Raw genomic sequence first — 12391 nt, 5'->3', positions numbered from 1 at the left:
AACAAAACAAAACCCAACCCACCCCTACCCAGCCCAAGGAGGGCGGAGGGGGGTTGGGGGGGGGTGGGGGAGGGCAGCTCTCCACCAGCAGACGGGATCACAACAAAGGGGGAGCCGCCGCTCTCCGCCTCCACGTGCCCGCAGCTCCTCCACGGGTGACAGGCTTCGCAGCGCTGCCAGCACCCACCCACGGCTCCCCCACGCGTGTCGTGTCCCCCCCAGCCCCGGGGGGGGGGGGCCCTTCGCCTCGGCACTGCCCCCGCTCCGCGGGACGGCTCGGCTCCGCGGGGCTGCCCGCAATAAAGTTTTCCCCACAGCGCTCCGCAGAAAGCCGGCCCGAGGCCAACCCGGCTCCCTACCCCGCGGGAAGGGGAGGGGGGGCCGGTACGGCGGAGCCCCCCCCCCCCCGCTCGGGGCTGGAGCACCCCCCCCATAGAGCCGCTCCCCTCCCCGCCCCCACAAAAGCCGGAGGGTGCTGGGGCTGCTCCCCTCCCACACAGGTGCGGCGGGAGGAAGGGAGGGAGATGTGGGGGGGGGTGTCGCTCAGCCCCCCAACCCCTCCACCTGCCCCCCCTCCCGCCACTCTCCTCAGGCGCCGGGTCTCCCGCTCGTTCCCTCAGCGGGGCAGCCCCCACCGCGGCTGCCGCCTTCCCCCCCTACAACCCCCCCACCACCCCCACCCCCCCCCCCCGGGCTGCGGTAACTCACCAGGTCCTTTGTGTTTTCCATCAGGCCCTCATGGGCAGGAGAACGCCCGCTGCCTCTGCCCCCTCCCCTCGGCTCGGCCCCCTCCGCCTGCCGCCTCCCCCTGTGAGGGGCCGGGCCCGGCGGGGCAGGAGGCGGCCTGGAAAGTTCAGCCTCTCACTCAGCCGGAGAAAGAAACCCAACTCCCTGCGCCGGAATATCAACAACATTAGCATAACACCTCTGCGCATGCGCGGCGCCCGGCCCACCGCGCGCCCTCATTGGGCTCCCAGCTGTTTGGGGCTTCCTCGCTCGCCGTACCCCCTCTGGGGGAAACCATTCGGAAAAGAGGGGGGGGCGTAGCGCCGCAGTAGAGGTTGGGGGATAAAAGCTACCCCCGACGCCGCTCGGTTTGCTTTTTGGTAGATGGCGGAGCGCAGGGGATGGGCGCTAGGCTGCCGGTGAGGGGCGCTTGTTGTTACACGGGGAGGGGGATCCTGCCGGGAGCGTAATGGAGCGGCCCAGCCGTGGGCCGCGTCACGTGGAACGTGGGGTGGGGGGGAGGGAAGGAGGGCGGGGGAAGGAAGGCAAAGAAAGGAGATCACGTGCAAGCGTCTTGAGCTCCGGGGGGCGTGACCCGATCACGTGGGCTGAGGAGGGGCAGCGGTGCGCGCCTATCACGCCCGCGGGGCGGGGCAAGGAAGCCGGTATAAGAGGGGGTGTCACGTGGTTAGCGAGCATGAGTTCCGGTTCCGGCGGGTGGCGGGCCATTGGGGAGCCATGCAGCCGGCGGTGGGAGCGCCTAGGGCGGGCCCGGCAGCGGCCAAGAAAAAGAAGAAAATGAAGAAAACGAAGAAAATAGTGAAGCAGCTCCGGCCGCGCGCGGAGGCGGAGGCGGCAGCGGCAGCTGAGCGGGCGGCGGCTGAGCAGGCGGCGGAGGAGGCGGCTCGGCGGGCCCGGCACTTGAAGTCACTCTCCCGCCGGTCGGGCGGCGAGCGGGAGCTGGAGGAGCTGGTGTTCGGTGACAGCCTTAACGTGGAGGAGGATGAGCTGCTGCAGCGTCTGGCCGGTCCTCGGCGGGTAGGGCTCGGGGCCCGGCGGGCTCTCCCGCCCCACGGCCTCTCCTGAGGCCCGGGCCCCGCCGGAGCGGAGCGCGGGGAGGCGGCGCGTTCTGCGGTCCCGAGCAGGGGCTGGCGCTTGCTTCGGCTCCTTGCCCCTGCCTGGTCCCCGCCGCCGTGTCTGTCATCTCCCCGCACCGGCCCGTGGCTGGGCTAAAATGGTCTGTTGGGTTGTTTTCAGCTTAATGCGATGGAGAGAAGTCTCCAGAAAGACTCCAGCGATTCGGAAGTAGAAAACGAAGCAAAAGGTGAACTCCTGTCTAAAAAGCCAGCCTGGGTGGATGAAGATGATGAAGCTGAGGAGAAGTAAGTTCAAGCTTGCAGGTAGGAATTGTGTGTCACGCTTAAGAGTGACTGTAAGTGGCCTCAGTTTGAATGATCTTCATGTTCTCTGTGTTTTTTCTGTATAGTGTTGATATGACCCATAGATATAGGAAGGATTTCATGAAAAGCGATGCTGAGAAGATACTTACTAAGAAAAATCTAAAAAGAAGACTTGAAGAACAGTAAGTTTCATTAATGTTTTTGTGGTGAACTTTAAGATGACATAAGATATGTTTATGTGACATTCAAAGTTACTTTCCTCTTTACCCACTGTATTCATTTAGTTTCTTTAAAGCTAATGCTTCTTACAGTATTTTTAAATTGAAAATAAGACGGAGAACAGTAAATAAAACATGTGTTTGCATTGTTTAAGCTAGTTTGTTTAAAACTTGCTTTAGCAGAGGTGCACAAACTAATTTGTTCTCTAAAGAATTATACTAGAGATTTTTTATAGTGATACATTGCTTTGTAAATAGAGTGATGGAAGATGCTAGCTCAGTGTGGTGTATAAGAATGAGCTGAAATGTGAATGTAGGCAGATGGCAAAGCAGAACTTTAGATCTGTTTGGGTTGTCTTGGTATTAGCATGTATGGCTCCAGAGCACAGCCCTTTAATGTTTGGTATAGATTTGGCTTTAGTTTCACACTCAGGAAGTCAGCAAAACACAGAAAGCTGAGTAGAATTTTAGAAAAACTTGCATAGTGTTCTAAGTGTGAGTAATGTTGCAAAATCATGACTATGTCTTGTAAGTGCTTAATGCATAGAAGGAAATTATTTTTTTTAAAAAAGTTGTTCCCCTGCCCCCCTCACCCTTCTCTAACTAGGTTTCAGCGAGCTATGGGAGGAGTTCCTGCCTGGGCTGATTTAGAAAACAGGAAGAAATCCAAAAGGACTGCAAGTGATAGTAAATAAATCTGTTACTATTCTAATAAGTGTTTCTGTGCATTTCCCTATTTAGTTTCTTAGAAAGTAATTATTTTTTATGTTTTCTCAGTTTCAGTAGTATCTGCTAGTAGTATCCAGTATATGCTGGATAAGTCAGCTTTCTTCCTTCTTTTCTTCAGTGTGCTTTGATTTAATTTGTTTCTGTAAGGAATTTGTAGGTTTAGATGTGGGAGTGTTTGTGGAATTGCCCTTTTCAATGTGCTTTGTCTTAATTAGGTGACAGTGATGAAGATGATAATCTGTTATGCAGGACTGGCAATTTTGTGTCAAACTCAGAGTCCCTGCCAAGAGGTATTTTGAAGGTAAAGGCACCTCAATTTGACCCATATGCACACTTTGATTTCTTTCTTGCTATTTGGGCAGTAAAATTAGTGATCATATGGACTTTTTCTTTGTTTCTGTAACTGAAAACTCTAAAGAGTAAATAGTCGGACAAATTGGATAGTTCACACCATGAAAGCATGAAACAATAAATTGAGATGTATTGTTTGACATAAGAGATTTTATGTACTCTGAAGTAGTATCTTGTAGTAGGATTTTAATTTCTGCATAGGAAGGATGGAATTCTCCCACAACTTTGAGGCTACTGAAATGGTCTTTGAGAAGTTACAGTCTTAAATGAGTGTGTCTTACGCTATCTTAGTGTGTCTTATGTAGACTAAGTTCAAAGTTCGTAGAAAGGTTAGCGAGTTTATCTTGTGTCTACACTGCTGCATTGAAGCAACTTGCTGAACTTAGTGTGAGTATGTTCTGCCTTATGTCCTGCTGTCTCAAAGTTCATCATAGGGTTTGAGATCTTGCACTTGTAGAATAAAGAGCTATTAAATTGGCTGTTCATGAGCATAAGCAAAAATGCCCAAGTTGTACTTTGTTTTAAACGGCTTGATCTTTCTTCTAGATAAAGACCTGTTTGCCCGCTAATCAGGAACGTCTTGCTAATGGAAGACTGGCAACTGTGCAGTTTCATCCATCTGCTCAAGTAGTCATGACTGCTGGACATGATCGATCTGTGTCACTCTTCCAGGTGAAAAACTTAAATCTGTACTATGTAAATGGCCACTAATATGGAATCTTTTTTATAAGTATACCTGAGATAGCCTGGAATGATAGACTTTCTTTTCTCTCTTCCTGTGATGGTGTGCTCACAGGGGTTGTAATGTCTGTGGTTACAATGGAATTTGCTTGGTTGAAGGCATCTTGTTGGAAGAAATTACCATCTGTGTCTTTATACCAACCACTTAGAGAGCACAGGCAAACTTAGTTGTATCAGAGCTTTTAGTTGAAGATTCGTTTTTAAAAATGTTTGGTTTTAAGGTTTGCAGTGAGGAGGACTAATGAGATTTTTTCTTATGTTGTTTGTAAAGCCTATAATGTGGGGAGCAGTCCACTTTCATTTAAAACTGTAGTATTGCTGTGAAATCATTTTGGGGGTGGAGAGGCTACTGCAGCAGGAAGCTACTCATCCTGGGACACTCCTCCTCTGTTCCTCTGAAAACTTAAGATCATAACTCTGGGAACTTTCAGCGTGGCCCAATATGGGTGAAAAGGTCAAAGACACAAGTTGAATTTGACACTCCCACAGGGCCGCAGGAAAGAACAATGCGAAGCATATGTTTCTGTTTAGAAAAGCACAATAGAAGTGATTATTTGAACAAAACATGGGCAAGACGGGTTGGTAAGAGGTGTGAAGTATATCTGGGAAGGCTGGGAGTGCCTGATATATAGGCTGAGAAGAAGACAAGAGCTAGGTTATTTGTAGATTGAGAAAAGAAGAAGAGATTAATGCTTCAAACTGGTGTACCTCTTACTGTTTAAGTCTCTTGTACTGGCTAGTAGATAAAAATTTTCTAGGTAAAAGTATTTGGTATGTTCCTTAATATGATAATCTGTTTTTTTTGAAGGTTGATGGTATAAGGAATCCAAGAATACAGAGCATCTATTTAGAGAGTTTTCCAATTTATAAGGCTTGTTTCAGTGTTGATGGAGAACAAGTTATAGCCACTGGTACTCACCATAAAATGTTCTTTGTGTATGACATGATGAGTGGAAGTATTATCCCTATACAGAAAGTAAGAGGTATGTTTTATAGTGCTGTAAATGTCTGGGCATAGTTGCAGCTGTCTCCAAATAGAGATGGCATATGAATTTGTTTTAAAAGGAAGTGCAGTGAATTGTTGGAGGTCATATTTTTAGCTTTAGTTTGTCTGGGATATTAAAAGTTAATTGTCATACATAAACGAGGTTGAGTTGTAGCTTTACTGTGACAGTGTATTACAGAAATGAAAAGCTGAAGTGGTGTTGTGTCTTATTCATATTCATCATACCTCTGAATGTTGAGGAAGAAGAATAAATTATGCCAATTTGAAGTTCTTGATCTTTTTTTAAAGGTGTGGAGGAAAGATTTCTCAGAGACTTTGAAGTCTCTCCAGATGGATCATTTATGCTTCTAACTGGAACTTCAGGTTACCTTCACTTGTTGTCAATGAAGGTAGTTTATCTTCATGGTTCATGTAGCTTCAGTTTCTTTGTACCTTTTTCCTTTTGAATCTGCTTGTTTATATTTTATCTGAAAAGCAATCTAGTTTTCAGTTGAAAGATGTGACACATACCATGACAGCCTTCAAAAATGAGCTGCTGAATCAACTAACTTTAGCTTTAGAAAATTATTTTGGGGTGTCTGAGAATTCTTTCTGACTATGCAGTTCTCTTTGGGACTGGTGGCCCTAAGGCCAGAGTTTCATGGGTTTTTAAGCTGTCACTGGAAAAAGTTATATGTGGATGTTATATTTTGGCTGATTGCACAAACACTGTGCTAGCAAAAGGAATGGCCTCAGCATGGAAATGGGCATCTGAGGGTGGAAGGAATATAGGGCTGCTTTTTTGGGAATAGCGCTAGTGTGTGCTGGTGTACCGTGTTCATGAATCATGCCATCTACTGTGATTCATAATGCATATAGAATTTTTTCAGTTACATTTAAAAGTGCCGTATGATGTCAGCTGGATTTGTTTTAAACTTTTACTGGGAAAAATACTTTTTAAAAAGAAAGTTCAGTTCTGTTATATAATGAAGACCCTTCAGCGAGGGAGCAAATGAATGTTTATTGAACTAGCTGTAGTTGTGCAATAATAAATTGGTCATGGACTCATGAGCATCGCTTGTGCTCTGGTCCATAGGCACTGAAAATGTTGATGCTGTTCTTTTAATGTCAGTGTAGCTAACTTAAGATTTTTGTGGGACAGGAGTATGGAAACAACTTTACTACAGATTTTTGGTAGAATCATTGTCGCCATTGTTGTTCTTCATCCTATAGACCAAGGAACTGATTAGCACTATGAAGGTAAATGGAAGATGCACTGCATCTGCTTTCACTCCAGACAGCAGTAAAATATATAGCTATTCAAGTAAGTACTCTCTCTAACAGCACTAATCATAATTCCATTTAAATTGCGTAAGTTTTTATAAGTAATTTGTTGTTTTGCAAAGATAATTAAAAGACGTTATGCCAGTATCTGGCATAAAAGTACAACCAAGTGATCAATCATTAAAGAATAGAGTTAACTATTTTAGTATGCCTTTAGTTGTTTTTTTAAAAATACTCTATATATGATAGTTGTAAATGAGCTAATAGTTGTCATCTAATGAAATTTATTTTAACAAAATAGACAAACAATGTGTTCTGTATATATGGTTTCTATAATCTTCTACTTTATTCTGCAACCAGAGGAAGGCGAAGTTTTCATTTGGGATGTGAGAAGCAGAAAGTGTCTACACAAATTTGAAGATGAAGGTTCTTTGGAAGGCAAGTGCATCGCCGTTTCAAAAAATAACCAGTATGTGGCATGTGGGTAAGTGACTTGGATTTGTCAACTACTTCCTATCTCATTTTGAAGCTCTTCAGTAAGCCTTAGTGGTGGCTGGTGAGAGTGTAGGAACATGGAATAAGTTTGGTTTTAATAAGGTTAGAGTAGAGGTGAATAGATGAATATTGCCTGTTTTATGATGATAACTTAATTTGTTCTGTGTATATCTAAAATACCATAATACACTTAATACCGGCTGGTATCACTCCTAATGGATTGCTGTTGTCATATATGGGTTTAGCAGTTAATTTTGAAATCTTACTGACTGAAATCACGAATTCTATAGTACCAATGTTGATTCAGGGTTCTCTTTCCTATATTCCTAATTTGGCTCCTACAAGATAGCGTGTTAGCCTTTGAAAAGATGCCTCGACTCAGTCACAAGCTTGAAAGTGTTTCTCCAAATATACTTACCAAGATGCAACTTGAGGTAGCGTATCAATTCGTTTAAATGAGACTAGCAAATACTTAAGTACAGCATGCATTTTCTTAGCTCACTGTAGAAGAGGATTTTTAAGTGGACTTACTCTACAGTGTGTAAAAAAAAAAAAAAAAGCTTGAAACTATTTCAGAATCTTTTGATAGCAAGCTCTCATTCCTTTGAATTCATTCTGTGTAGGAGATGGGCTTATCAAGGCTTTCCACAGTTAAGTGCGTGACATATAAATAATAAGAAAAAATAACCCTCCACTAAATACTGTTATAAACTCCAAAGAAAAATCAAGCTCCAAACAAAATATTGTTATAAACTCCAGTAAATAATTGGAAATTACATTTTTCATTGAATGGTGGCAATAGATAACAAGGTAGTATGTACTGTAGATGTTACTTCTCGGTATAGTCTTTGTTAATTTCTTTTTTTAGTTCAGCTTCTGGAGTTGTAAATTTGTATACTACTGATGTCTGTCTCAAAGAAAACCGTCCTAAACCAGTTAAAGCCATAATGAACCTAGTTACATCTGCTACATGTGTGACCTTCAATCCCACCACGGAAATTTTGGCAGTGGCTTCCCGTGAAATGGATGAGGCTGTCAAATTGGTATGTTCAGCTTCTTTAGTACGAGCTTTTTTGTATCTTGATCAAAAATGTTCCTGGTGACATAATAAAACTGATATTGAGCAGATATGTATACATGACATGTACCAGATACTGTACATTTATAAGAAAATAATGTTTTTCTTCAGGGAAGTTGTTCTGAAAATAACATCTTATGGTCTAGTTTACCTTTTGTTTTTCTCTTTCTAAAAATGCCCTTATTTCAGTGCTGTAAATATGACTCAGCAACAAATGTGAATTTTCAGCAGGCGTTAACTGTAACGGTCTTACTATGTAGTGTTTTTCCTAGCTTATTCAAAATTTTGCCAGCCTTGTCAGAATTCTGGCCAATGGTGGAACTATTGAATTAATCTGAGGGTTTGGAAGCCTATTTTTACTGCGTAGATATAATTACTTAAAAATGAGTTGCAATAACTGGCTTTGTAGTGTGTTCCCTGCACCTTTTCTCCAGTAGGACTCTATATAATGGTGTATAACTGAACATTTGAACTTAACATTGACCTTCAATTTTTAAATTTGTACTTTAATTTGAATTTTACTGGGTTTTTCCTAATTGTTATAACTAATGACCTATTTCTCAATAGGTACACATTCCTTCATATACTGTATTCTCAAACTTTCCGGTGTTCAGAAGAAAACAGATTTATCTTACTCAATCTATGGACTTTTCTCCCAGAAGTGGTTTTTTCTCTGTAGCAAATAACAAAGGCAAAGCTTTGTTATTTAGGTATGTACTAAGTTAGGTTCATTCATCCCAGATAACATGTTTATATTCTGTAAGATGGGGCAGATGACTGGGAAATGATAAGGTTTGACTTCGTGATCTGAATTTCACCCGATGACTTAATTGAGTGCAGAGCTGGCTTCTTCTTCTGGAGAAGCAGCCTTGTTTATTGTCTGATTATAAAATATACATTGCTGCAGGCATCCCTGTCAAAACTGTCATTGTCCTTTTCTGAAAGAAATAGGATGTAAACAGCCAGATACTGGATGATCTCTCCATTAAAAAAAATAGGTTCAGAGGATTAAAAGATCTGTGTTTCAGTGTTAACATCTGTATCTGGCATGGGTTTGTTCTAGTTCTAAAGGCAGGATGAATAGGAATTTTGGAGAGAGGGTGACTGAATACTGGCACAGATTGTTCAGAGAGGTTGTGGAGACTCCATCCTTGGAGATACCCAGAAGCTGTCTGGACATGGTGCAGGGCAGCTGTCTCTGGGTGGCCCTGCTTTCAGTGGGGAGGGTTGGACCAGATGACCTCCAGAGGTCCTTTCCGACCTCAGCCATTCTGTGATCCTGTGATTAGAGCTCAGGCTCAGCGAGGTTTGAAGGCTTGCTGCGCATGCTGGATGGTGCGTGTGGGAAGATCTCATGGTTTATCGTGAGGACATTGCCAGCTTACAATTAGATTTTAAAATCCCCTTTTTAATGTGGAACTCGAACTCAGTGGTTGATGTCTGATTAGCATAAGCTTAACTCTAGCCTTTTTGTGAGAAGGGAGAAGTGGTGTGGGTTTGGATTTTTGGGGTTTTTTTTCCTGCTGGTGTGGTCAGGGGTAAGGAGCGTTAATAACTCAGAGCAGGAATATTTCTTTTTTTAAACTAAGTAACTTTATGTGATCCTTGAAAAACTTTGTATTTCTAATGTGAGACTTTAATGATTTATGAAGTCTGACAGGGAGTATTTACAAAAGGACTCCCAAGCATGTCTGTAAAAATGTGACTAAATCTTGTGATTTGTCCTTTATTTGAACTTGAACTGCGTATTATAATGGCACTTCAAGTCAATATAGCATGTGGTTGATTGCTATCTTTTGCTACACCTGTGTTTCAGATCAGCTAAGAATACTCAAAGTGACACTACTGAATAGTTGTTCCTTCTTTGTGGTGGTCACTCAACAGGTTACTGAAGAGTTTTACATCTGTCTCAACCTTTTTTTTTTTTTTCTTTCAGGCTGAAACATTATTCAGATTTTTAAAAGAAGATACAGGAGAAAATGGACCAGTAACTGAGGTAAAAATATCACTAGAACTCTTGACAACATTGTCTTGAGGAACCTAATTTTCATTTTGCTACCTCCACCTCTTTATAGATGGCAACAAGAAGTTCTTAATACTGTGTAATCTGAAATTGTTCTGTCTGGATCACTCATATAGTAGGCCCTCATGATGGGCAAGAGTAAGGCTTGTCTTGTCAATCTCAGCTTTTCTAATAATACTCTTAAAGGGAGTAGGTAGTTCAACTAAACTTCTGCTCGGTCCTGTTGACAGCAGTTCTAAAAATCTGAATATATTTAAATCAAACTCATAGGCAGTGTTGTTAAAAACAGCTGTAGGCTGGCAGATACTTGGCTTGATCCTGTTATGAAGTCATGTAAGTGAGCCCACACAAGTCTGCGTAATTTCAAATGTAGGTTACATAAATTACTGAAGTTTGAAGTGTAGCTTGTGTGCAGATCTGATTTTATTGTACACTTTAACCTCTTGGGAAGCTGGAAAGACCCGCAGCCTTGACAGTAATACAGTAGTTCTGTTTGACTCAAAATGTGTTAGTGATTGGAAGCTAAACTCATTCAGACTGAAAGCAGGTATGTCTTCTGCATGTTAAACTTCAATATAATTTTGTGATGGCTAAATGTTTGGAAGATACTAACAAAATTCTCTGTACTGATCTTTCCCCAGGTGTTGCAACCTGCAGATGCAAGTATGCTGGCAAAATCAAACAAGTTTTTTTATTTTATATGGAAGTTCAAAAATATTAATGCAACATCTGTGTGTTTGAATGTTGTTCCTTAATAAATGTACCTGATAAGTTTCCAGGCAAGTTGTTTCAACTTTTTCCAATCTTTTGTGTAAGCAAATGACTAAGTAGATTTTAATGGTTGGCATTCAAGCTAATGTCTTCAAGAAACTCTTAAAAGTTTTTAGTTATTATGAGCATATGAAATATTCCAATGCTGAAACAGAAAACATCAGTTTTGTGTAAACTGTAACCTCTGCTCCATGTGTTTAGCTTGAGCTTTTCCATCAGCCAGGTCCATTTGAGGCTGGGTTGGAAACAGCATGTTGCTGGCTGGAGGAGCAAATTAACCTGAAACCCTGTTGATGCAGGTGTTGTAGTTCAGCCCAACTTAATGGGCCAGCTATAGCTTTAAAAATAGCCTAAACCAAAAAGTGAGACACACTACCCTCAGTTGTGCTTACTGCCTCCGATGTGTCACAAACAACTGTATGTAATGTGGTTTTAATTCTTAAGGAAGATGCCATTCTTACCTTCCTGTGAAAGCAAGGCATCCTGAGTACTCAGTTTTTAAATCAGTTGTGAAATCCTGATACCATTAGGGTCACCTAGCAAGGACTGCTTTACAGCTGTTGTTGCTGGTTCTTCATCTGATGCCAAATACTGCACAGCTGATGGCTTTGTTCCTGAAGTGGCCACCTCTTTCTTTTTAAATATGTGAATGAAAAATTTACTAGGAATCTGCTACAATAAAAACCCTGCTTTGAGAGTAAATTGTGACTAATATATCTGTCTGCTTCATGTGAGGGAGCTTTTTGCGCAGTAACATCATGAGCCAAGGTGCTCCAGTAATCAGCAGTGAAGTCATTAAGCCTTCAGTGAAAGTGGCATTATGGAAGAGGTACTCTGAGCATGAGAAAAAGCTAATTCTACAACCCTCTCAAAAATTTTGAATATATGAGCCTATTGTTAAATTCCTGTCATACTGTTTTAAAAAAAAATATTGTGTTTTCTGCTGTAATGGGTTTTTAAAATGTCTTTGCCAGTGATTTATTGTAAGATGAGAACTTGATTTTGCACATCAGGGGAAAGAGCTATGCTCTGGGGGTGTTAAATTGACTACAGTGTTTAACCTTATTGCAGTGCTAAACCTCTAAACTAAAAACCCTAGTATGGAAGAGTAAAATTATATCATAAGCACGCTTTATTAAGATGCTTGCTGTAGGATTCCTCTGTAACAAACAAATCTAGCTAAAATCTGGCTGGGACTGAGATTTTGTTGAATTTCAAAAATCTAGATGCTGAAACTGGTTTATGCCTTCACTAGAGGGCAGCACTTCATCACTTATTTGGAGACTTGTCTGCTTCATGTTACTGAACAGTTTGTCCTGTGACAGTGCTGCTGCAGAGCGATGTTTTGGTTGTGGTTATCGACACAATTTGCCTTTTAATCATGTCTGCATTTCACATTGAGTAGTGTGACTTCATCCACAAAACTATTAAATCTTTTTAAATCAAAGACTTCTAAAAAGGTAGGGTTTTAAACATATTTAGTCTTTTACCAAATCTCACTGAAGTAGCTGTGAAGTATTTTAATATGATTTAATCTGCATGTTCTGAGAGTGTGCCGCTCTTTGCACAGTACGTGCTTCTTCACTTTAC

At 42.2% G+C, this 12391-nt stretch overlaps 2 protein-coding genes across 16 annotated transcripts in view; one reads left to right on the top strand and one right to left on the bottom strand.

Moving 5' to 3' along the window:
- MBTD1 (mbt domain containing 1) overlaps window positions 1-933 on the bottom strand; it is a 40380-nt gene extending 39447 nt beyond the window's left edge. For 7 of the 15 annotated variants that reach the window (XM_075044429.1, XM_075044432.1, XM_075044423.1 and 4 more), the window contains exon 1: window positions 709-931. Coding sequence is in view for 9 of the 15 variants with exons in the window: in XM_075044423.1 (XP_074900524.1) it covers window positions 709-729 (21 nt within the window). In the remaining 6 variants the exon portion in view is untranslated. Of the gene's footprint in view, window positions 1-708 lie in introns of all 15 variants that reach the window. The other 8 variants (XR_012652686.1, XM_075044431.1, XM_075044420.1 and 5 more) reach the window with 3 other exon arrangements.
- Window positions 934-1444: 511 nt separating this feature from the next.
- On the top strand, window positions 1445-10832 carry UTP18 (UTP18 small subunit processome component). The gene is made up of 14 exons (XM_075044435.1): window positions 1445-1764; window positions 1984-2108; window positions 2213-2308; window positions 2952-3031; window positions 3289-3374; window positions 3971-4096; window positions 4974-5148; window positions 5460-5560; window positions 6384-6474; window positions 6795-6918; window positions 7798-7972; window positions 8575-8717; window positions 9944-10003; window positions 10672-10832. Exons 1-13 carry the CDS (start codon window positions 1465-1467, stop codon window positions 9966-9968), a joined length of 1647 nt encoding a protein of 548 aa, XP_074900536.1. The 5' UTR covers window positions 1445-1464; the 3' UTR covers window positions 9969-10003; window positions 10672-10832.
- The last annotated feature ends 1559 nt before the right edge of the window (window positions 10833-12391 follow it).

This window comes from Buteo buteo, chromosome 13, assembly GCF_964188355.1.
Source record: "Buteo buteo chromosome 13, bButBut1.hap1.1, whole genome shotgun sequence".
NCBI classification, from domain to species: Eukaryota; Metazoa; Chordata; class Aves; order Accipitriformes; family Accipitridae; genus Buteo; species Buteo buteo.
This window is presented reverse-complemented; position numbering and strand designations above follow the sequence as displayed.